General features: G+C 39.6%; 2 protein-coding genes across 2 annotated transcripts in view; one reads left to right on the forward strand and one right to left on the reverse strand.

Annotated features, from left to right (window-relative positions):
• The window catches only part of LOC133995855 (antizyme inhibitor 1-like), a 547,935-nt gene that overhangs the window by 394,028 nt on the left and 127,833 nt on the right, over window positions 1-26,074 (reverse strand). The gene's annotated exons all lie outside the window — the stretch shown is intronic.
• Window positions 2,365-25,985, forward strand: cap2 (cyclase associated actin cytoskeleton regulatory protein 2). The gene is made up of 13 exons (XM_062435313.1): window positions 2,365-2,652; window positions 8,194-8,318; window positions 8,414-8,514; window positions 10,548-10,625; window positions 17,553-17,696; window positions 18,464-18,549; window positions 19,389-19,494; window positions 22,666-22,855; window positions 23,505-23,668; window positions 23,895-24,018; window positions 24,133-24,215; window positions 24,588-24,731; window positions 24,833-25,985. Exons 2-13 carry the CDS (start codon window positions 8,204-8,206, stop codon window positions 24,914-24,916), a joined length of 1,419 nt encoding a protein of 472 aa, XP_062291297.1. The 5' UTR covers window positions 2,365-2,652; window positions 8,194-8,203; the 3' UTR covers window positions 24,917-25,985.

Here is a 26,074-nt window from a genome sequence, read left to right on the forward strand (position 1 = left end):
TCATTTAAATGGAGGCCTGTTTGCATGCAGATTGTACTGCCTCTTCTGTGTTTAGATGAGAGTAAAAATAATAATAATAATAATTTTGACAAAAAAAAAACAAGCGACATGCTGCTTTCTCCACTAGAATGTATAGTCGTCGTCGAGGTTTCAGTAGCTGTGCTTCTTTTGCTTCATATTCATCAGATGGGCTGTTTTACACTGTTGGGAATTTTTATACTTGAACTATTTCTTACAAGGGAAATAAGAAAAATAAATTACAAAAAAACTTTTTAAGGAAGCTTTTCATTGTCACTGGATGAAGGCATGTAAAGTGTTACTATTTAAATACAAAGGTCCTGTTGATATTAAAACCTTTACTTCAGAATTTTCAACACCATTTACTCAAAATTGGAATAAAACGTTCTATATTTAAAAAGCTTGGTGACAGTTCTTTCAATGGAGTCAATAATATGAATGTGAAATACCGCATGTGGTGATCATTTCACACACAGCCAAGTTCTGTTTAAACTTCCCCTAAAAGTTCATCCTTGATTCATTTCTTTTGTGTGAGTGTGTGTGTGTGTGTGTCTTATTTCTCTGGCTGCGCTGTGCCAACAGCTGCAAGGTGAAACACACACATCACACAGATGCTGCTCCGCTCTTCATCATGAAACCATCTCAAGAAGAAACTGTTTGAAACACTCACATTACGGACACACCCAGAGTTTTCATGGATACGACTAACAGATAATAAAGTCTCTTAGGACTCAGCTTATCAATGATTCATCAGCTCTCTAATCAATAAGTCATGTCAGAAGTAGCGTGCTGCCGTGTTTCACTTGGCTCCAGGGAGTATTTTGGTCTCTGGTGAAACATGAAACTGGTCCGCACTGAGGTGGCTGACCATGACACAGCATGGATGCAGCAAGGCCTTATGGGTGAAATCAGTAGCTATAATGGCGTTTGACGTCAGACATATTACAGTAAATAAAAGCAGTTTCTTTATTAAAAGGATGATGAAAGGTTGTGATAGTGTTCAGATGAGAATTCAAGCTCAGTCTACTCATCATTTATAAGCTGTAAACAGTAACAATTCTTTATTGATCCGTTATAAGCTGTTATCAAGAACAATGTTTTGGTTGCCAAATCATGAAAAATGCCTTTGAGTAGTCGGCCTGTTTGACTACTTACTCAGACCTCTGATCAGTTGTTGTTATCAAGGGTTCATAATTGATCAATGAAACATCTGTAAATTGTTTTTAATAACCATTAACCAATTAAGCCAATTAATTGCCATTTTTCAGCCCATTATAGGGTGAGCCTTATTAGAAATTAGTATCACAGAAAAATTATGGCAATACCTGGCCTTTTACAGACCGAGGGTGTGAAATCTAACAAAAATATCGCTATAAGTAAACATATCATCATACAACATGTGAGCATCACAACTTGGTTGTGGCCTGTGGGGACAGAAGCTGCCAGGACTTCACTGAATATGCATCTATGTTTTGTATCTGTGTTTTGTATACAGGTCTCTGGTACTCAAAACCAGACAGGCCACAGAAACTTTCAGTCCAGCCTCTTTCCATCTTTTGAGCTCCCAAAATGGGTCTAGCTGCAGATTGTCTCACACACTGGCACTTTAAAAGGGAGGCATGAATGAATATTTCTCCTAAACTGGTTGTGTGCACTGGTACTCTCTTCATAAAATAAGTCCTCAATGCAAAAATAAAGTTGGTTGAATTTGAATTGATATTAGTTGTGGTGCTTTTTTACTTTAGGTGTTGACCCTTGACCCCTGTGAAGTTAGGTAACTTTAATTGATTTAACTTGAGAAAATGTTTACTGTCACACTTTATTTCCCTCTGTGTTACTTGTTGATAACACACACAGTTATACACTCATTGCTTCAGTCAGTTTCACTCACACACTTCACAGATTTCACTGATTAGTTGTTTTTGAATTTAACAATTCAGAAATCTAATGTGTTTTATCACAGAATCTTTATTTTATAAAACACAAAATAATTTAATCCATCATAAACCTTAAATGGAAATGTCCTCATCAGATATTTCATTTTTTATATTTTAAATAGGCCTGCATGCTAAAAATAAAAATGCATCATTTGAGGCTAAAAAAACAAAAACAAAGGCTGTCAGTATTCAGAGTGCTGTTGACATCAGGAGGGGAGATGTGAGAAGGGGACTCTCTAGGATGGAGGTCAAACTGATTTAACTCCCAGAGATTGTTGATTAAGATGAAGATGACGAAGATGATGCTGACCCCAATGTAAGTGTCGGTCCATACCCCTAGAGAGAACCCATGCAGGACTTTCCACAGCCTCGATCACTCAGGGTCTATTTTTAGCAGGTTGGTTGTCTGAGGGTGCTTATGTTGCCTGCGAGGTAAATGTCCGTCGGCCCCAGAGAGGAGATACTGCAGCACTGAGTCATGGTCCTGCTCTGTGCGCGCTGTTAGGCTCTCAGGTTCGCCGTGTTGCTTAATTAGGACATCCCGGAAGAGTCCCGGTGGTCCTGTGCGCAGCTGAGTGACGGGGCTGGGAGGCAGGGGACTGCACGGCAGCAGCAGAAAGCCACGAATCCGTCCCGGGATATTGACAGCCACAACAAAACATCCCGACAGAAATCCACTGCGGATCAGAGGAGGGAGGTAAGTCGTCTCTGTACTGACGTTTTTATCACTGAATGTGAAGTTTGGTGTGCTTTCGGGATCGAGGAGATGATAACGACAGAGATGTGTGCGTTTTTGCGCAGAAAATGTTCAAACAAAGTCATCTTCACCTGCGCACTGTGTCCCAGGCTGGCACAGAAATGGCGTTATAGGGAAGAAAATCGCTTCAAGTGGGTTTGAATGTGTTGTCAAATCTCTTATGTATGTGAGGGGAACGGTGATCTTGTGCAGAGCAGGTGATGCATCACAGATTGTATTGAGGGGCGGTGAAAATCGTGTCAGCATGTGGGCGCCATGACATGTTTTATTATGGTGGGTCGGTGTTGATCTCATCTTCCGCCTCGCATGATGGGGACCTGACATCAAAACCTATATGAGCTGTAGTGATGTTTTAATGTGTTTGAGTTCACTCTTTACTACCTTAAGGTTCATTTAGTGGATGCTCTGGAGCTTTCGACCATATCACATTAAGACATTACTGGAGAAGTCCTTAAAGTGCTCCGAAAAAGAAAGAAATTTGAACAACTGCTCTCCCATGACAACTGATGAAGAGCATGTGATGTGGTCAAAAGCTTCAGAACAGCCACTAAATGGACCTTGAGGTAATATTGTTTTGTCTATACATTCTTTGATTATCAGATCAACTGCCTCTAACAGGCCTATAAACACATTTGCACGTGTTTTGTCCTAAAGTCTTCTTCAAATGCTGCATTTCAGTTATCTGGCCTCTATAACACTGATTTTATAGCTTTTCTTTATTGTCTATTAACCTCAATGTATTTAGTATATCATATTTCTAAATTTCACTGTATACTTACTTTCAATTACATTTAAATTATCTATTTGAGTTGCTTTTGATTATCGTTTAACACCAAACCGAGAGGCCACTGCAGTTTTTTTGTAGACAGCTCATCCTGATGATGTCACAGTTTCCTGTTGTAATGGCTGCATAAACAGCTGCAGCACCTGTAGAGTAAACACTACACTGACATACAGAAGTTTAACCTAGATCTCCACAAGATCACAGCACACGATAACGGTATGTTAGAATATCTTACAGTGCAGTCGGCCCATAGCAGCACAACGCCAGACTGTGGCCCAATATAGCCCCAAAGATCAGATACCAGGCCAGAGGGTTCAGGAGACACATGCGGGTCAGGGTGAAGTCAGTAATAACTTTCCACTCCAGGAACATGTGCGCTTTCTCAGCTGTTGGTTGGAGTCTGGGGTCTTTATGTGTCTGTGGTCCACCTGTCTGCAGCAACAGAGAGAGGAATGTGTTCGTACAGTGGAGACGATAATAAAGCCTACTGAAACTCACAGGCAGATTAATTATATGCTTTTTGTGGTTTTGTTCTTCATAGTCCTTTTATATTACTGTATTTCTAAGCTTAATGGTTTAAACCCCCTCTCGTTCCCATTCAGTTTCTTTGATCGGCTGAATATAATAAGTCTATACAAGAAAAGAGAGTCACATGTCTTTGGCTAAGTCTTTGCATTGCCATGGTGAGTTTGGCTGGTTGCTAATACAGTCAAAGTAGATGCTGACTGTTTCTGCTTTATGCCTTTAAGCAAAGTCTAACATTATTATTGAGACAGACAGTGATTGAATAAAGTATTATGGACTGGAGAAAATTATGATTACAACTTCATCTGAGCCCAAACCTTATGTCAAGTACCGCCTTCTAAAAGAGTTAATACTGATGCTTTATAGAGGTTTAATGCATCAAGCCTGCAGTTGTAAATGTGAGTAGTCATTAATAATAATTATTATTATTCTTTTTTTTAAAGATTTATTTTTGGGCTTTTCTTGCCTTTATTTATACAGTAACTGGCAGAGATGCCAACAGGAAACAGGGAGAGAGAGAGAAGGGAATGACCTGCAGCATAGGTCCCTGGTCGGATTTGAACCAGGGACACAGCGATTATGTGGCATGCGCTCTAACCACCAGCACTCCAGTAGTCATTAATAATGAATTCATTAATAATCTATTTATAAGCCAATAAGAACATTGTAAATATTCTTAATAAATTATTCTTAAAATAATTGATGAAGTCTGTGACTTTAAAGCTACCCTTACCTTTGTTACATTTTTACACATTTTTTTGGTTAGGTTAAAATGCTATTAATAAGGTAATGGCACTCTAAAATGTTAGAGAGATCCACCAGGCATAGAAACTAATCATTATTCCATTCTCATAATATTCTGTGAAAACTCTGACCAATCATATCATTCAGTCCGAATGATATGATTGGCTGAGCGACCTGCCTGTTTTCCCCTTCCGCATTACGTAATCACGCGCACCCCCACCCGGAAGAGAATCTGTTGTGGATCCACAGCATTATAATACATCCATGATCCACGGAGATAGCAGTAAACAGACAGTAGCGACTGACAATGACCGACAAAAGCGGGCCACGGCTTCCACCTCCAGCCGCTCCCACGGGGAAAAAGAAAACTATATATATGTATAGAGCGCGTTCGCGGAGGGGAAGGGAGGGCGAAGGTGGGACATAGGAGGGAGGAGGGGTTGTTGCTGTTCAAGTTTTTTCAAAGTGGTGTGTGAAATGCAAGAAAGGTAAGAGTAGCTTTAAATGCTAATAAGTTGTTAATAAATGGATCCAGATGTGCTTTAGCTCTTTTCCAGAAGTTAAGTGGTCAAACAGTCTATTTAAGTGCTTCTCTGATAAACTAAATGGTTGAGAGACAAAGCAAGTGCCATGCTGGAGGAGGATTAATGCCAGCCAAGGGGATTTCTTCACAACCTGGCAACCCAATAGTTGTCCATATTTTCACAAACTGGCCAAGTTTCTAAGACTGGCATTTATTGTCTGCTTAAGCAAAGATAAAATAAAAAATGTTAGTCATCTTGGTCAGTAATGAATGCGGTGTGTGCAAACAAAACACAAAAATTCAAGGATGCCTACAAAGAAGAGAAGAAAAAGATGTCAGAAATGAAGCCACCTAAATAGTATGAAGCCCACTTTATTTAGGGGTAGGCAGTTTTCTGACATCCCCTTTAACTGCCTATTGGCTCCTGATCCAGGAGGTCAGACCAACCACACAAGCAGTAGGCAGACAGGGAGGCACATCACAGTATTAATGCTTATAACTGATCTAGAAAGCAATTTTATGACTTATCAACCATTAATACCAATACCAGCACCCTTAGAGTGATACTGATATCATAAGAGTACAACATTCGACACTCATCATGTAAATGAAAGCAATCAGTTGTTTAAAATGTCACCATGCCTCCCCATACAAACGGTTTATACACAATGACATTTTGAAAGTGTTCAAATGATTGAAATATTTACTAAATAAGTGTACAAAACTGTACAATGAAGTATTATCACTACAGACTCATCACAAAGGCGTAGTGGTGAGGAAATTGTCAGGCAAAACGTTAGACTTGTAGCATTTCTCTCTCTCTCTCTCTCTCTCTCTCTCTCTCTCTCTCTCTCTCTCTCTCTCTCTCTCTCTCTCTCTCTCTCTCTCTCTCTCTCTCTCGACCACTATCGAGAATTGATTTTTAAAAAAACCTTAATCCCATCTCACACTCAGGGAATAAATCTGATACCACTCCATCTAAGCAAATTTCCTGAGGCAGGGATGGTAGCATTGGTTCAAGTCCCACTTGTTGCACATGATCAGCTCTACAGATTTCAGGTCTTGCCTAAGAGAGCTGCTGTGACCCAGAGAGCAGAAATAGCAGCTGAGGCCCGCGACAGGCATCTGGCACCACTGAGAGAACTCTCCAGAGAGATGACGCCCATCAGGCCAGTTTTGCCGCTCATAGCACGTAATTACTGAACATAATTTACAAAGATTACAGACAGGGAACACAATCCAGTCTGTGTAGCCTCCTTATTGGTGCAGAGCGTCATTGTGATTTTTATACATCATTTTGTCAAGCAAATAAACTGTCTCATCATTGGATTTGGTGTTGGACATGCAGGTAGCAGGTGTCAGATTAGGAAGTGCGTGTTACCTAGCAGTAGTTTGCAAATGGAGACCTTATACAAACACGCACTTGGTTGCTGGATTGAATTCCACTCTGTTGACTAATGAATATTGGAAAGAGGTCTGCATTGCCTCATGATGATGCATATGGCCGCTCACTTTTAAAGAGGGAGATACGATGTGGTTTGTGTTACTATCTTGAATGTATTTCAGTGGCATTAAGTTATGGTGGGAGATTTGTTTACGTCTCAACAGTAAGCGAACCTTGTCATAACTGTCTGCACTTTTTTATCTTCGTCAGGCATCCGTCCACGAGTGTCCTTTTTCTAATAGGGTCATCATGGGGACATCCAGGGTTATTGAGGTCACTCTGTTACTGACACATCCACCCTGATATATTCACATAAGTATTGCAGGGTAAAAAAGTTTAAAAGAAACCATTTCTGTACATGATGCTGTAAGAAAAAGTTCATCCAAAAAAGGACCATGGGATATTTGCTGTCTAAACTTTCGGGTTTTACTTTTAAGTTGTCTTCCCAACTTCTATATATATATAGACTGCTGAACTGCTGACTGTTATTTCATTTTACATAGTAGGATGTAATGTATATTCAGTGCAGTATTGTTGCATGTGCTATACTGACTGATATTGAGTGCAATACTATTTAACGTGTCTTACGTAGCTGGATATCTAATATACATACTTTGCCTACTTTGCACATCCAGTTTTCACGTTTTTGTATGTCTCATGAGATTATGTACCTATAATATGTGTCCCTTGTATTTTTGCTGCTGTATGCAACACTTGAGCGCAAGACAAATTTCCCATGAGAAACAATAAAGTATCTTATCTCATCAGGAGCACTTATAAGCATCAGGAAACAGCTGATAAATACCATCAAACATGTTCAGTGTTACTAATCAGCCTAATTGATGCAATCAGCTGGCATACTTTGTTTGGTTTGCTCCTGATTATGATTTTGAAGTAAAATGCTTAAAACAGCAAATCTCCTGGTTTATACATTACCTTTGCGATGGTGAGAAGACCTCTTCCTATCACTTGAATCTGACTCCGTCCAGTCAGTAAAGGTACTGTAACAGTTATTTTTCCCAGGCTCTTGTGTTTTTCCACTGCACAAAATTCTCTGCCTCTTTGCCTGCCTCCAGTCTCTGTCCCTGCTTAATCCAATTGTGTGCTACAGTACGTTCATGTGTTCAGCTGAAAATCAACTTCAACAGATAGGACTAGACAGCTCAAAGATTGTGTTCAAATAAACCAGTACTGCACTGACTTCAGGTATTTTCACTATCTGAGACTGGCATGGCTTTCTGAAAACTAGGAGCAGCAAGGTGGGAAAGCTGGACTACTGATGATCGCTGTCTGATCTCCAAGTTTAGACTGTTCAAACAAAACGAATCCTCTGGGATCAATAAAATATAATATAACATCATCTAACAAAAGTAAAAATGAGATCAGAGTTTTGATGTCAGCTCAGATGGCACACGCTCAACTACAAGACTCAGATGTTTGTGTTCCCACTTTTGTTTCTAGGTTGGTCACCATGGATGGTTTAATGGAGCGGCTGGAGCGAGCTGTGACTCGCCTAGAGCAGATGTCCGTCACAATGCAGTCCAGTGGCATGGCTAACGGGGACTGTGTCAACGGCATCAGTGGAGGCAAGTCTGTGATATGGTCAAACTTGGCTCAGAGGTTTGGGAGTTCAAAAAAAAGTGTTTGATACATTTACAGTCATCTCTGCGTGTATTTCCAGGTCTTTCTCCCTGTGTGGAGGCGTTCGATATGCTGATGAGAGGTCCAGTGTCGGAATACCTGAGCAACAGTAAAGCCATAGGAAGCGATGTGGAGAAACATGTAAGGACTCACCCCAAAATTCAGACACAAATCCAACACAAATGTTGGCTGATAAATGATGGATCACTTGTTCATAAATGCACACACTCATGCATGGCACGCACCAGCTGCTGTAGCAGATGTAGCCACAGCTGTTGGCCTAATGATCTACAGTTACAGTACAGGTTTGTCCATCTATTGTTCTTGAAATCAAGTAATAATCATGTGCTAAATCCCAGACATTAAAACATGAGCCCTACTTTTAAAGGAAACGGCTGGAAATGTTCTGTATCTTTGTTACTGTCAGCAAATCTCGTGTGCAGAGCCAAACCAACAATGAACTCATCCTAGTTACAAGTGTTGTGTGTGTTACCAAAGCCTGATATATCTTATTCCTCTCTGCTGTAAACCTCTGTTGATGTCCAAAAACATTTAAAAATACCTCAATAAGCCACACCACTGCACTGGACATGTTCCTTCAACACAAAGAGTATGGTTTGTTAAGAGTTAGCGTCAAAGATTAATAACAGTGATCACATTTTCAGTGTCTAGAGAGTAGTTTCATGTACTTTTGATTTTTTTCTACTTTGTTCTTAGTAAAGAATTACAGTACAAAGTTAATACTTTCTGATATGTAGTTGCAACAAACTAGTGAAGCTCTGTAAACTGAACTGTTTCCCGCACATGCTCAGCAGGATCTGCTGCACACAACTACTCTCTGGAGACTCAAAACATGATTGCTGTCATTAGTCTTTGGAGCCGTTTCTAAACAAACTGACGTGGCTGTAATCTTCTGGGTGAAGGAACAAATCACCCAGTGCTGTAGTTTCACTCATGTTAAAAAGTTTTGGACAACAACGGAGAGCTATTGCACGGATTAATACAATATGTTAGACTTAAACTATAGAAAAGCAGCAGCCTTATCCTTTAATGTTAGAGCTTCGACGTTAGCCTCTTCTTTAACCTCATTAAACCCTCCTGACCGTCCAGATGTTACCCTTAATTTTGACCGGTCCTCAGTTTTATTCACTTGACAGAACTTGAAACTGAAACGAGATCCTCTAATTCAAACTCATTTTTGTACCTCAATATGAAAGTTAAGGCATGGAAGCTATTCTTTAATGTGAGCTCAGACAGACCAGAAGAGCAACTAGTGCAGTTTGTCTGTGCCAACATTTATTTCATGGGATGGAGATTTATAAACAAACAGGATTATCCAACTCTGTTCCCACTCAAATATGCATGTCCCTGTAAAGCCGAAGCATAATAATGTGTGTGTATGTGAGGTTCATGATGTGTATATGATAGAAAAGGCTTCCTGTCCTTTACAAAGTCAAGGATGGGAGTATGATTGAACTTTGACTTCACATTCATTTATCAAACTGCTAGTTGAGCACCTTTTCCTATTTGGTAATGATCCTGTACTCCCTCTAGGGCTGTAAGTGTGTTTTGTGGTAAGCTAGTTGGCAATAATAGCTGTGTTATGTCCTTGGAATAGATCCAAAACAACAGTGAGTGCTCCACAACAGAGGGTAAAGGCAGTAAGAAAGAAATTAAAGTGAAACATAGAAGAAAAAGTACTTTAATTTCTGCCTCTGTACCTTGAAAAAGATTTGTATCTCTACATCCCATCACTGAACGAAGAGAGGAGGAGGGGAGAGTGTGTGAGCAAGCAAGAACCAGAGGTACTTTCTTTAAGTTTGGAGAGCTCCTTATATGGACAAAGCCTCCCTGGTGGTTCCCTTGGCCCGCAACTGGAGGTCTCCTCCCAAACACACACAGGACACGGCTGGTTGGGATTAAGCCAACCTCTCTGTGTGTGTGTGAGTGTGAGTGTTTAGTGTGCATATTTTTATATGTTTTATACAGATATACTACCTAGAGTTCTGCAGGCATTATAGTAGAATCGAAAAATGTTTTTCAGGGCAGTTCAATATCTACAGTCATATATAAACACAATAAATGAATGTATAGCTTTTTACACTCCATAAAATGTTTCAGAGGCTTGTATTGTAATCCTAACCAATCTGACTTTGACCCTTTGTGATGGACAGGCGGAGATGGTGAACAAGGCTCTTCAGACTCAAAGATCTTTCCTCAAAATGGCTTCTACACACCAAGAACCTGCACAGGTACGTCAGCAGAAGATTACCAAGTGAACACACACACACTGTCATCAGTTTTGACTGCAAACGGTGCTCAATGTTTAATGGTGATATAAGGGGGAATTTCCCAATTTTTTCTAAAAATAATAACTATACAATCAAAACCAATATTTTGCACAATAAAACCGGTTTGCTATTGTGAATAGTGTAGGAAAAAACAACTACTACATCACTCAAAAGATCTCACATTTAGGAATGCCAATGTGCCAGTTATTCCCGACTCTTCCCACATACCTATGAGGCTTGGGAGCTAAAAAGTTAGTGTGTGTGTGTGTGTGTGTGTGTGTGTGTGTGTGTGTGTGTGTGTGTGTGTGTGTGTGTGTGTGTGTGTGTGTGTGTGTGTGTGTGTGTTTTTTATGGCATTGACCATGAACTGCATTATCCCTGGAGTTCAGCCATGGACTTTGTCACATGTCGTATGCCATCTCTCTCTTCCCTTATTTCCTGTCATCTCTCAAATGTCGACTCGTGAAAAAAGGCACAAAATGTCCTAAAAAAAGACTTACAACTGAAAGTAGCTTCCAGTTCTGTTCTGTTTATGCAACTTTACTGTTAAACTAAACCAAAGCTTTGTGCAAGAACGACTTTAACTGCATGGTAGGCAATAGGTAATATAAGCATAACTTAATGGTTATTTAATGATTTATTCTGTTACTTTCAGTCATCTTGCAATACTTTTCATACTGTTCTTTATGCTTTTAGAACCCAAATGACAGCAATAGTGATTATTGTTTTATGTGACATTAAACCATCATTATAAATCACTGTTTGTTTTGGTAATTAACAACAAAGTGGTAAAAAAGTTTTCAATTATTGCAGCCAGTGATGCACAACTCTAGTTCAAAATACATCAAAATGTTTCACATCAGCCCAGACAGATACGTTAACTGTATGTGAGTCCCTGATGTCTGTCTGTGTCCTCCCCTCCTGTGTTCCCCAGCAGGCCGGGCTGTTCACAGAGGGATTATGCTGCTCTTTGACTAAGAAAATGCTAATACAACACATTCCCAACATGTTCACGTATAGAGAAGGGGGGGTGGGAGAGAAAGCTGTGTGTGTGTGTGAGAGAGTCGATATGATATCATCCCATTGGCCTTCTGTTTGTGTTGTGATGGTGTGTGTGTGCATGAGTGTGTGAGTGTGTGTTACAGGGTCCGCAGAGCCCACCAGGAAGTGATTACTCCCTATCTGTCAGGTCACTGGTTGAGAGGCGGTGAAAAGAGCATTCAGTGATTGTCAGAAATGCAAACAGAGAAAGAGTGAGGGTTTTAGACAGCGAGTGAGAGAGAGGGACCGACCCAAGAGAGGGGTTGGGTGAGAGAGAGGAGAGAGATATGAGGAAGAAGAGATGAAATTTATCATCGCTTTCTCTAACCCTAATGGGTCATTTAGAAATGCACAAGGATTAAATCTTAGAAATGATGACTCCCTAAAGACTTGACCTCACTTGAGGCTTGTCTCACATGTTAATAACAATAAAAAAGACACTGCACTGCCACAAACTTTGAATATTTAATGATTAGCCCACTGCATTGAAATTACTTGATCTCAGCTATAACTGCATATTTAAAAACAAAATATTAAAATTTCACATCACTTTAATTGTCAGCATTTAAAGTCTGCTTATGGAAACTTGTGATTTGACATTTACTTGCCCTCAAACACTTGAGAGTTCACCTGAGACCTTTTTGACAAGATTTAACTTTTGGCTTGGACTTGGATCCAAATGACAAAAAACTGCATTGCACAATAGGAATGAAATTGCATTTCTCTGGGGCCAAATCTGCTACATTTAACATTATATGATCATATAATGTAATCTTAACAGAGATTCAAGACCAATTTTTTGAAAGCGTTCAACAAAAACACATCTGGGGATAAATGGTAGCGATGGAAAAGATTCCCACATTTACAATGTGAGCCTTCATGTAACAGGACACCTGAAGATAGCTGTGTGATTGCAAACGTTTCATGTAAGGTTTACAAATGCTGAATCTGAATCATCAGATGGTTTGTTACACAGAACAATCTGAGAAGTCGTCCATGGAAACTACTTAGAAAATGGCTGGCACTTTCAAAAAGGTGACTACACGAACCATCTGTCCATCACTGTTTTACCTTGAAAAATGTTAATGTTAAAGCGAACGGTAGTTACAAGCCAGGAAGAAGTAATTATGGTGACTTGTAAATGGCCGAAACTTCAACTCCAACTTGCCATCTCATAACAAACTTCTTAATCATTTATACTACAAGTGGTTCTGGACTTAAGAATTAAGTCTATTTTCCTTCTTCCTGAACCTTGCAAGTAGACAAAGATGAGGCAGAAATGACAACTCCCCTTTTAATTACAGTAACTCTGACACAAGAACTTGGCATTTATCCCAGAAGTTCTGTCAAAGTCTCTTGGGTGATGTAGTCACTGAGTGCCAACAAAATAACCAGTGTTTTACTTATGTTTGTTAAAATCCTGTGATTCATAAAGTTTACTTGCCAGTACAGTCACAGCTACCAGGTTAGCTTAGAGTATGAATGTGAAACCCAAGTGTCATGTTTTCTAAAAGGCAGATTGAAGAAAACATACGAGAAAATCTTTCGTAGTGGAACTGAGGCTTACATGGGACATCAGGACTATATACACAATCAACATGACCTGTTGCCCTTCGGTAGACACACACACACACACACACACACACAAACTGAATTCCTGCACACACACAAACCACAAATGCAAAACTTCCCAAACACACACACAGACACACACCCTCCCTCATTCATGTCTATATCTGTAGTCCTCAATACAGATCAGGCAGAGGTAAAAAAATGTGTGTGACTCTGGCCAGTGCCCCTCACACACACAGACACACACACACACACACACACACACACACACACACACACACACACACACACACACACACACACACACACACACATACACACACACACACACACACACACACACACACACACACACACACACACACACACACACACACACACACACACACAGAGTGTACAAACTTCTGGCCTTTCTCTCCAGCGCAGCCCTGTTGTGCTCCATGACTTTTTATGGGCATGTTCTATATTTGAGCCTGTTGTCAGTGTGTGTGTGTGTGTGTGTGTGTGTGTGTGTGTGTGTGTGTGTGTGTGTGTGTGTGTGTGTGTGTGAGAAAGAGAGAGACAGGGAGAGAGGCAGGAGAAAGTAAGCCTCTCTCTCATGTGACCTTAAGTTGGCCCGTTAACTCGTTGTGTGTGATTATGTGAGTGTTTTCTTGTGTGTCCCGCTGGCTCTGGCTGTTCACACACTGCGTTAAAAAACCCTCCTACAGCTGTTCTCCCATTGTCGCCCTCCACTCTCTACCTTTGATCCACTGCTTGTATAGGAAGTCAAGGCTTGGACGCTGTGCTGTTGTAACACATTGAACACTGAATAATGTGATCCGACGCATTTGATCCTTTTGTCGTCTCATTCTGTCTCTGTCTATATAATCGCCACTTTTACAGTGCACGACTCGACTTTATTGACTACCAATGACGACACATCCACATTTGCATTTACAGAAATATTTTTTTGGTAGACTGAGATCTTTGTAACTATATTGTCTTATTTTCTGTAGCTGTTTCTTATTCTTGTGAATGGGCGGGGAAATTATGAATCACTTCTGATTCATATTGTTTCACTGAGCTCATTTCAAAGTTTAAACACACATCTGTGAGCAGTAACATCATTTTTCATTGTTTTATTGTGACTTTAAAGTGCTTCTTAGCAGGTTCTGTTGACTATTATGTTCAGTTCTGTAGTAAATGGGTCTTGAGTGTTTAAGCACTGTTTAGCAAAAGCACTGTTGCTTTCAGAGATTTTAAACAATAGTTTTAAATTTTGGAAATATGCAAGTTTGATCAAGATCAACACCGCTCTACCTTTTGATATTAAGTGTGAAGTTAAAGCCAGCAGGCAATTAGCTTAGCTTAGCATAAAGACTGGAAGCAGGAGGAAAAAGCTAGCCTATTCTGTCTGACAGTTAGCTGTAGTCCAGCTTGTAACCCTCAATAAAACCCAAACTTATTTTTGTTAATGGTTTAACACTTCCAACTTTCTCCAGAGTAAACAAACGAGATACAATGGGCCTCATTCGTCATACATTTTCACGTTACTGTCCTAAAAGTCTCTTACTTTTTCTGTGAGGTTGCTGGTACAAGTGTTCCAAGGGGGATTCATCAACACTCAGCCTGATTAATGCCACCTGTTCATGAGGAGGTGTGCATTTGTGAGATTTGAGATAATCGATAGGCCTAAAATGTCCATATAAGGTGACCTGTTTGGCTCCCTTTGCGGGGAAGTTTCATTCACGAAATGTTCCCAAAGAATAAAAACAAGAACACCACAGAGCTTCAAGTCCTGCTTTTAGATATCAGAAGACAAAAGCAGAACTAGTTTAGAAGTGTGAGTAGTTGCCGACCCAAAACAATTAGAAAGTATTATTACAGCTGCTAACAATGTGTGTGTATGACGACGTGCATTTAAACCCTTTAAATATTAATATTAATAAGTATAATTCCAACTCAAACCCTTTGTGAAGAAAGGCAGAGACTTCTGTCTTCGGTCTGGACCACTCGTAAATTTTGTGTATACCTAAGAGAACAAGCACAAGAAAAACTGGTGAATGCCACAAATTGTTATAAAATGCTTGTATCTGCCTCTTAAGATCATATCTGAAGGAGTGGTCCTTGCATGAGGCCCAGTGTGTTAGTTTGTTAGCTTCAGAGGTGCTGGTTGGTGGATTTTGTTACCTTTGGACAGAGATATGCTAACAGTTTCCCGCTGCTTTAGTCTTTATGCTAAGCTTAGCTAATCACCTGCTGACTTAATTTACAGCAAGCAGACACAGGAGTGGTATCAATCTTCTCAACTAACTCTTGGCAAGAAAATAAATAGAGTTTTCACAAAATGTCAAATCAATCATTTAACATGCAACTCGTGGCTGAACTGACTATACAAATGAGTTTACAAAGTTTACTCAGTTGAATCTGTCTGTCAGTCACTTCAGGAAGAACAAAGGCAGCGTTTTAATGCAAGAAATAATGATTCACAATTTTATCATTGTGTTTATTCAGTTTCAGTGTTTCCTGTGTGTCACTTTCCTCCAAGATAACTTGTGAATAAAATGCTGTTCTGTAACTGACTCATATTGGCTTCAAACCAGCACATACATTAGACCTTCTCTGCTCTACTGTCATAACAGCAATGTAAATGTTTCTTTGCTTTTTAGTCTACACAGGAATGTTGCTGTTTTTGTTCCCACAAGAGTCGTGGCACAACATTTCCAGAAATGTTAGTAGATCCTGAGCTGGCAAATCAGTAAATCAGGGTCTTACATGGACAAAATGAATTTGCTCTGACTTGATGCCAATGCAGAAATTTACCAGAGGGGTTACAGATCGGATTACAGCTAACGTCCTCTCTACATCTCCCACTCAGTCACCCTCTCTCCTCACAGCCCAGACATATCTTTCTCCCTCCACACTGTGAGGGGAAGCCCACACCGAGATCTAGGCACTGACTCAGAGGACAAGTTTAAACTTCCAAACAACAACATGGGAGCCATGTTGTTGTTTTGTAATGCAGCAGGAAATGTAATGTGATTGACTGTTTTCATGAGATCATGACTTCGGCTCAGATTCAACCAGTTATCCTCCTACATTCCCATTTTAAGGACGGGAGAGATGTTGCTTCAAAGCTGCTCATTATTAGTTAGATTTAGGGAAAATAAAAGCAGAAGGAGGGCAGAGAAAGGGGCGTCTATCTCAGCTTATGGAGATCATGTGCATCTGATTGGGGGAAGAATTTGAAAAAAAGAGGAGAAAGTTTACTTCTGTTTTTATTGATCCTTTGCAAACAAGCATAAAGTTACACATGCAGACATCTGCATACAATATAGTATACAAAAAAATAAAACTGCTATTGGAATGCACATGCGTGTGCGCACACACACACACACACACACACACACACACACACACACACACACACACACACACACACACACACACACACACACACACACACACACTTACAAAGGATGCACCAGGTTTTTGTCATTCTTTGATATCAGCCGTATTCACTTATCTTAATGTGTGTATTGAAACCAGCTATTTCAACAGCAGCACATATTTTTCAGAGTGTTCCTCTATTTTGTATCTGAATAAAGAAACATGTTCATTAACAAACAGTAGATATTTCACATAGCAACCCATTGGCTGCACTTCAGAATAAGAAAAACTGTAGCAGCAATTTGGCAATGAAACATTGTGTTCCTGAATCTATGTGTGTGCAGGCGCATGTGTGATAGGTAAACTGTAAACACTGGAGGAGAGGTATGCCTTACAAGGCCAGAGGGATCTCCCCATGAACCGAGGAATGTTTGTAGGAACGGAGCGAAGGGGAGGGGAATTGGGAGACGAGCTATACTGTAGCTAAGATCTGGACGTTCCAATGGAAAAAGGCTCTGGCTAATAAAATTAGTTACTGTCCTGTAGCCTAGTTTGGGAATTACTGGCTGGCACAGAGAGCATGGCTGGTACGGGTGGGGTTGTAAAATCCATTGTTGTGCCTGAGGATCCCTGTGGAAATAACATGATGCATCTCAAAAAGTTTATCCTCTTATTAAATATTGAAAAACATCTGAAACATGTTGGATTTTCTGCATGTGGAAGAAGCTTGATTTAATATAATACGATGTTTACAGGCCTCAATCTCCTCTTTCATCATTTGCATTCTTCTTCTTGCACCAACATCTCTTCCTCTTCTTTACTACATCCTTCCCCTCTGCTGCCCCTTCCTAAACCAACCGCCTCCACTCTAAACTTCCTCTTGTCTATGTGTTGCACCTGCAGACGGAGCTTCGTGACCTGCTGAAGCCCATTTCTGATCACATCCAGGAGATCCAGAACTTCCGGGAACGAAACCGTGGCAGCAACCTGTTCAACCACCTCTCAGCTGTCAGCGAGAGCATCCCAGCTCTGGGCTGGGTGGCTGTGGTAAGGACACATAAAACACACACACACACACACACACACACACACACACACACACACACACACACACACACACACACACACACACACACACACACTCATAAATCAAGGGTAATGTGATGAGGAAAGTGTGACTTATAAAATACATGTATGAAAAATGTATAATCTTAAACTGATAGGAATCCTTAAATATAATCAAAAAGTTTCACTCTTTGATCAACTATTGATGCATTATAATAGACTATATTAGATATCAGTCTCACACATATAAAGTAATTTAAAGTATAATGTTTAATGTAACCACATTGGAAAAACACAAATTATGATAAAATGTTACCAGAAAACTGATAGTACACTTGAGATTAATTAAGAAGAATGTCAGATTAAATTCATAAACATCTGTAAGAAGCTTGCATAAAATGGATAAGAATGAGCTCAACATCCCGTGTTTTTTTTCTCCCTCCTACAATACGTAGTGTTTTTCCCAATCTGTTTTCTTCTCTGTTTCTCGTCAGTACAAAAGTCTTCTTCTGAGTTTTGTGAAGAATATCATTTAGATTAAGATCAAAGTTTATCCACTTGAGTTCTTAAATAAAGAAACTCTGGAGTTCGCTCTGCTCAATGTACACTGCTGTCAAGACACTTTTAACAGCAAACATGTTTAATTCAAACCTTCATTCCCGAGATATCACTGTACGAGCTCTTCGGCTTTTTACGCTGAAATTAAGATGAGTTTTGATCTTTGTTTCTAACGAAACTGAATCTCTCAGAGTCAGAAGCCCGGCCCTTACGTGAAAGAGATGAATGATGCCGCCATCTTCTACACCAACAGAGTGCTGAAGGACTACAAGGAAAGGTAAATATATGTTTTTCAAAACATGATAAGTGATAACATCAACATCTTTTTGTGAAAATGTAACACATAGAAATTCCTGAATTGTCATTTAATGGACCATCACCAGTGATTTTGCTTCTACTGTAACTATAGATCACATATATTTTAAATGACTCTTGACACTTTTGCAAACTGTGCCTGAGGGTTTCAGAGTTTTCAGTGGATTCTTCTTGTTTTAAAGAACCAGTGGGTAAGATGTAGTGGCATCTAGCTGTGAAGTTGCAGATTGCAACCAACTGAATACCCCTCCCCCTCCCTTCCAAGCATGTAGGAGAAATTACAGTGGCCGTGAAACGTGGCCATGATTTGTTTGAATAGTCAGTAGTGAATTATCATAGCAGTATCATAGCAATAATCTAACAAAAATGAATGCATAATAATGTTCCTGTGGTGGATCTCACAATTGAAGCAAGTCTCAAGAATCTTATAAATAAATGTTCATATTTAACAGAAATAAATAGATACAAATGGCTTCATGAAAGGGTAGAAATAATACTTCAGGTCTGGTTTGAGTTAAATAGCTGTAATGTAAAATGGCTAAACATGCCCCTACTTCTTTTGTTTTACCTTAAATGGCACAAAATGCAATATAACAAAAACATGCATTAGGGGAATTATGTTTTTATGATTACAGTAACTACTTCTGTATAGCTACAGTATAAAGTTTAGCTGCAAAATGCTGCAACATTACTTCTATCCATCATCACATCTGGTTCCTTTGCTTTACTCCTTCCTATTTTACTGCTTCCCTCATCCTCTGCTTTGTTTTCATCTTACCATCATACCTTTGTCTCCCCCAGCGACAAACGCCATGTGGACTGGGTGTGCTCCTACCTGACGATCTGGACCGAGATGCAGTCGTTCATCAAACAGCACCACACCACCGGACTGGTCTGGAGTAAGACTGTAAGTGCACTACTTATGATTTATTTATTGTGACTGTTTTTTGATTATTTTTCCCTTTGCAACAACACTATATACACATTCCTACTGTGTGAATAAGCATGTTAACATCAAGCATGCTTACACTTTCCCCTCCGGCCGGTATCCAGCACTTCTCTAAAACTTCACAATACATTAGCCAGAAAACAAGAAATTACCTCCTTAACATCTTGTTTGTTATCTCAGCAGTGTTTGACTTTAGTTTTCCATTCGCAGGCCTTGATATTTTTAAATCGGAGCTCAAATTAACTCCCCTATTTGCGTATACTTCCATTTTTAGTTATGGAGCGAGCCGGTTACATAAATCACAGCAGAGAACATGAATGAATGAATGAGCTTCTCTCCAGCAGTTGTCCCTAGAGTTCACAAAACCTCTGACACTGCTAAACACACTTCTGTTTATGGATGTGTGTTCAGGGACTCCTGATGGAGCACTCACACTCACTAGATCCCAGAGATTATGATGGCTCGAAACCAAATACTGCAACACACACTTGACCTCTTTCTTTTGCTAGCTGGAATGGTTTTTTTCTCAACTTTATTCATGCAGGGAACGACAACTGAAGCTTCTCTACATTTTGGCTTCTAAAACTCAAACTTGTAGTCACACAAACACACACAAATGTCAATAGTTTAACTTTTGGGAAATGCTTTTATTCACTTTCTTGAGTTAGATTAACACATCAATATGACTCTCATGGGTGTATAGTAAATATGAAACTACAACATGGAAATGGTTCACTTAGCTTAGCATAAAAGACAAAACAGGGGGAATGAACTAGACTGGCTGAGTAATAGGTGAAAATAAATCACCGAATGACAAAATAGTGGCACATAACCCTTCATAAATCTGCATTCTATTGTTTTTTACATTGACTTTTGTATGGATAAAACAAAATACATTAGGCAAATAGGTGAGGTTTAGAAGTGCTTGTTGGAGGATTTGCTTACAGTCAGGCTAGCTGTTTCCCCCTGTTTCTAGTCTTTATGCTAAGCTAAGCCAGCCGTCTCCTAACTGTAGCTTTATATTTAAGAGACAGATATGAGTATGAGTCTTCTTTAACGTCAGATTAAAAACCTTAAGTGAAACTAATGCTGAACAACTGTGCTCACATGTGTGTTTCCTACATGCAGAAACTCGAGAGCCTGCAGAGGCCGTGTGTGTCAGCTGTCGCCCCTGCTGTCAGGCGACAGATCTGAAGTGTGTGTGTATGTGTGTGTGTGTGTGTGTGTGTGTGTGTGTGTGTGTGTGTGTGTGTGTGTGTGTGTGTGTGTGTGTGTGTGTGTGTGTGTGTGTGTGTGTGTGTGTGTGTGTGTGTGTGTGTGTGTGTGTGAGGGATGCAGTGTGTGCACGTACAAGGACGGGAGTGTGTGGTACTAACAGGTGGCCCTCAGGGTTTACTTGAATAGAGGTTTTCTTCATAGAGGAACCCCGACAAAGGGCCTATGTACACACACAGTTTGCGCCCGTAACCTAAACTGCAGGGCTGGTCCCCCCTTCAACGCAGCCGTCATCTGCTGCTCAGATTGGGGTTTAGTGACACGCTTAACTCTTGTATGCTCACTTGAGTTTTCAAATATTTGTTCCAGCTGTCCTCTGCAGGCGCTTTTAAGCAATTTGTGGTGGCCTCTGACCAGATAAGTACATTCTGGAGGAGAAAAGTAAAGTGACTTTTGACCACAAAACAACAGTATGAAGTAGGGCTGCGGCCAACATTTATTTAAAAAAAACAATTCTTTAAAGTAATATAAAACTATAAAATGGGAGAAAATGGTGGGGAAATATCCATCACAGTGTCCTAAATTCCAAGGCGACATCATCAGAGTGCTTGTTTAGTTTGACTAACAGTACAAAAACCAAATATACTCAAAAGGGAAGCAAATCCCCACTTTGAGAATCAAGAAACACATAATGTCTAGCATTTCTCATTTAAAGTCACTTCAATTATTAATCGAATTTCTTTTACAGTACATTTTACTAGTATATAACAATTGAAAATGAAATACATCCCCAAAAAATGAACAAAATGGACCAAATGCCCCCAAAATTTAAAACAGCCTGACAAGGAAGCTGTACTTTTCTGTGCTCATACAAACATGTTTGTGTGTTCACATACATGGACAAACACAGTGGCAGACATGAACACAAAGAGGTAGTCAGACAGTTTTAGAGCCACGCATAACACACACACACACACACACACACACACACACACACACACACACACACACACACAAACTGGTTCTAATCCAGAGGTATGCGCTGAGCTGTTTAGTGTAACAGGTCAGCATTGTTCAGCAATGATATGCACGACACATGCACCTCGTGTCAAAGGTCAAGTAATCTCAGCTGTACTCAGAAGCGCATAATGTGACAATTCAAACGTCTGAACGTCTGAACGCCTGTGATAGTGTGTGTAAGTGTGTGTGCGTGTGCGTGCGTGTGCGTGTGTCTGGCAGCTGTGCAGTCTTCAGACGGCAAGTGTGTGTGTGTTTGCTGTTCATTGTACACATCAGTGTGGACTGGAAGTGACTCGATTACGGACCTGATTAAACCTCAGTACAAACTCATATTGCTCAAATCTTTAAAAAAAAACATTTTTCAAAGATATTGACATGTCAGGCTGAATTTTGACGACGTGTAGAAAATAATGCATGAGACATCTAAAATATTTACTTTTAATGAAATGGTGCTGCAATAGAAAAACATGTAGTCTGGAGTTTTAATATTTATTGGTATAAATATCATGCAGCTGCAGTAAAGTGCTGGAATAAGATATTACCGAATATATACAGTATGTGGTATTGACATACAGAGAGAGATAACATGGTTTTAATAATCTTGAAGTTACCATCTCATCTCATCTCAGCATTTTGTATATTAACATTGTTTATTAAAAAAAAAAGAAATATCTCTTTTGCCATCCACATGTACTCAGAACATAAGACACATGATGGTCTGTCACATCCCCTTAATTGCAGTAAAATACTTCTATCATTGCTTTAAGATATTTCCTATGCAATACTCCCCCTGATGGAGAGATTTGTTACTACACCTGTTATCCACAGAACACCTCTGCAGTTTCTCTCATGAAAAATGCTGCTCTCTAAAATTCAGCGTTCCTCATCCCACAGGGCCCCATTGCTCCTTCTTCTGTCTTTATCGCCCCCACTACCTCCGCTGCTCCCTGTCCACCTCCTCCTCCTCCTCCTGGTCCTCCTCCAGTCTTCACAGACGATGACTCCCAGCCCAAGTCCGGCAGCCCGGCTGCACCACACTCAGCATTATTCGCCCAGCTTAACCAGGGCATGAACATCACTAAAGGTACATTCACTGTTGAGTTTTTTCCTGTATCTGCTGTTACATATCCTGACATTTTCAGTCCTCATTATGTCCACGCAACTGATGTGACCACACAGGTGTATCAACCTCAACCTGTTTCTTGAGTATTTCTTTTTGATTCCCTATTCCAGATATACTGTATGAGTAAAGTCATCCATTTTAATGATGGTATTATAAATGAACTGTGCTACTGTATGCACAGAACTCTAGACTTGGTTACAACAATTTGTCAACAACAAATAAATAGATGAAGAGAAAGGTCATACAGTTTGGAGATGCTCAAGGACATACCCTTAGTTATATGTCTTACTTTTAATCACACTAGTAGGAGTTTACATGCTGCAATTACACCCATATTTTTTTAAGGCTGATACTGAAATTGATTTTCTTAAGACTAAATATCTGTTTAAAAACAAATAGAAAACCAATTTTAAATGAAAGCAGTGCACGGAGAGTTTTAGATCTTAATGTTGGAAGATATAAGATAAAACATTTGAACTGTTTTTCTTAAATACTCAACATTTTTGGTTGGCAACTAGTCGAGTATTTCCAGTGTGGGTTAGTGCTGGGGATATATTTCTAAAATCCTTGCTGCAGACCTACATGTGTATGCCTCTCCAAATATCTGTAGGTCTGAAGCATGTCTCAGATGACAAGAAGACCCATAAGAACCCAAATCTGCGCTCCCAAGAAACACCGACCAAAAACAGGAAATCCGGGTCTGGGAACTCGCCCAGAGCGGCCGTTCAGAAAAAAACCCCTCTGCTGGAGCTGGAGGGGAAGAAATGGAGGGTGGTACGTAAAATGTTTACTTCCTCTGTCAGTGATGTTCCCAAAGGTCATTAAACCTATCATCATCATTTTTTTCGTATCCATCCTGCTTCAGACTCACACACATTTACTGCATTTTTACCTGCTGCTGAAACTTGTTATGCACTAAGAATCAGTTAAATCATTGGTGGCGTCTCACCTGTTATGTGACAGACTGTTGACTGAATCTGTTCCCTTGTTGTTGTTTTAGGAGAACTTTGAGCAGAATCACGACTTGGTGATCGAGGAGACGGAGCTGAAACAAGTGGTCTATATCTTCGGTTGTAACAACTCCACCGTGCAGGTCAAGGGAAAAATTAACTCCATCATCATCGGTGAGCTGCCAAAATATAGAGCTGAAAGACCATTCATGTGTTATTTATATATGTATATATTCCCAAATGCAAATATTTCCTTTTCCTGATCCTGTGTGTGTCGACCCTCTCCAGATAACTGTAAGAAGCTTGGTCTGGTTTTTGAGAACGTGGTTGGGATTGTGGAGGTCATCAACTCAAAGGCTATTCAGTTACAGGTGAGAAAAACTTTTTTTTAAATAGATTTTGTTGGTATAGACACCTTTATCTAGCAGTAGACCGACAGGAAACATGGGAGAGAGAGGGGGGTGTGACATGCAGCAAAGGACCTCCGATTGGGATTCGAACCAGGGTCAGCTGTGTATATGGCATGCACACTAACCACTCGACCACCTGCGCGCCCTAGAACTTGTTGAAATATTGGCTTCAGAAGACACAATGTTTCTAATTTAATGTCAGCTATGTGTCTAAATGGAACTTTAACATTTTAGGCTACATTTGCTTTGAATGCATGCACCAGCTGGGTTATAGTCACATTTTTTTGTCTGAAAAATAATTTTGTCTTATCAAACCACATTGTCTCACTGCAGGTGTTGGGTACAGTTCCCACCATGTCCATCAACAAAACCGAAGGCTGCCAGGTCTATCTGAGTAAGGACGCCCTCAACTGTGACATCATCAGTGCCAAAAGCTCTGAGATGAACATCATGATACCAAAAGGAGATGACGATTATGTGAGTGTCGGAGATAAGAGCAGAAAAAAATATCATTATAATAATTCAAGTCTTGTTGTTTTACAGTTGTACTTAGAGTCATTTTCTCTGTCATTTCACAGAGAGAGTTTCCGGTCCACGAGCAGTTCAAGACTGTTTGGGATGGCTCCAGACTGGTGACAGAACCCACTGAGATTGCAGGCTAATTGATACATTGTCATCCCCACCACCATCTTCATCATCATCATCATCACCTTTGACATAAAAAAAACATATATATTTCCATCCCTCTGATTTCTTTGGATCTCAGAGATATAAAAGGGATTTTACACGTCAATAATCTGTTGATCAAATCATTGTTGCTGTATTCGTTTCCTGGTAAGATGTATCTCAAGCACTTTTTAAAACGGTTGATTGCAGTGAACCAGTCATTAAGTCAATTGTCTACACGTGTCTACAAAACACAGCTGTAAAAATGCACCACAGAAATACAATAAATACACAAACTAATATATTTACTCTTTCTTACATTTTCTGTGCCATAGCAACAGCAAGGCATTTATGTAAGAATATATAACATATAGCAGTATTCCCATTCCCATCTTCAAAATAGTTCCTCTAAATGCTATTAATTACAATTATGATCATACATGTGCTATATGCTAGTATGTATGTGTATATACTCAAGATTATGTGACAACCACAATATTCAGTGGACAAGCGCACAGCAATGATTTGGAGTCACATGTAGGATTATTGTCTTTTTTCTATTGAATGAAGTGTGTCTTAGTTACCTCTTTATCAATGTGTATAGTGCATGTTAGTCACATGATGCTGTTTCACATAGAGTTGATGCTACACTACTCAGTAGTACTTTTGCATTAACAGCAGACTTCACCATCTTACTAATGCACAGTGCTGAATGTAAAGTGTAATTAATCAGTTCAGATGAATGTAACAGACACACAATTAAAGACAACAAATAAAATGATGAAAATAATAAACTCAATATTCACCTACTAATTTCTTTTAATATTTAGATATCAAGTTACAAGCACTTCATTAATAAGCCTTAAAATACTGAAATACTTAATATACTTAACAGTTAGGCTAACTTTCACATTTGACACCCTGTTTTGTATTAACATGTAGCACATGGCACCAGCATAAATGAGAAGATCATTTACACCAGTAGTACTTTTCAAAAACTTTTAATTTACATGGAAACAATTTGATGTATCTGTATCATTTTTCAAATAAAATCAAAACCCTCAATTCCTGCTTGTCAGTGTTATTTCTAAAAGGAGTTGCACCTTGTGGGATACACAGACCAAAGAGGAAGAAATAATGCAGCATTCAAAGAA

This window comes from Scomber scombrus, chromosome 16, assembly GCF_963691925.1.
Source record: "Scomber scombrus chromosome 16, fScoSco1.1, whole genome shotgun sequence".
Classification (NCBI taxonomy): domain Eukaryota; kingdom Metazoa; phylum Chordata; class Actinopteri; order Scombriformes; family Scombridae; genus Scomber; species Scomber scombrus.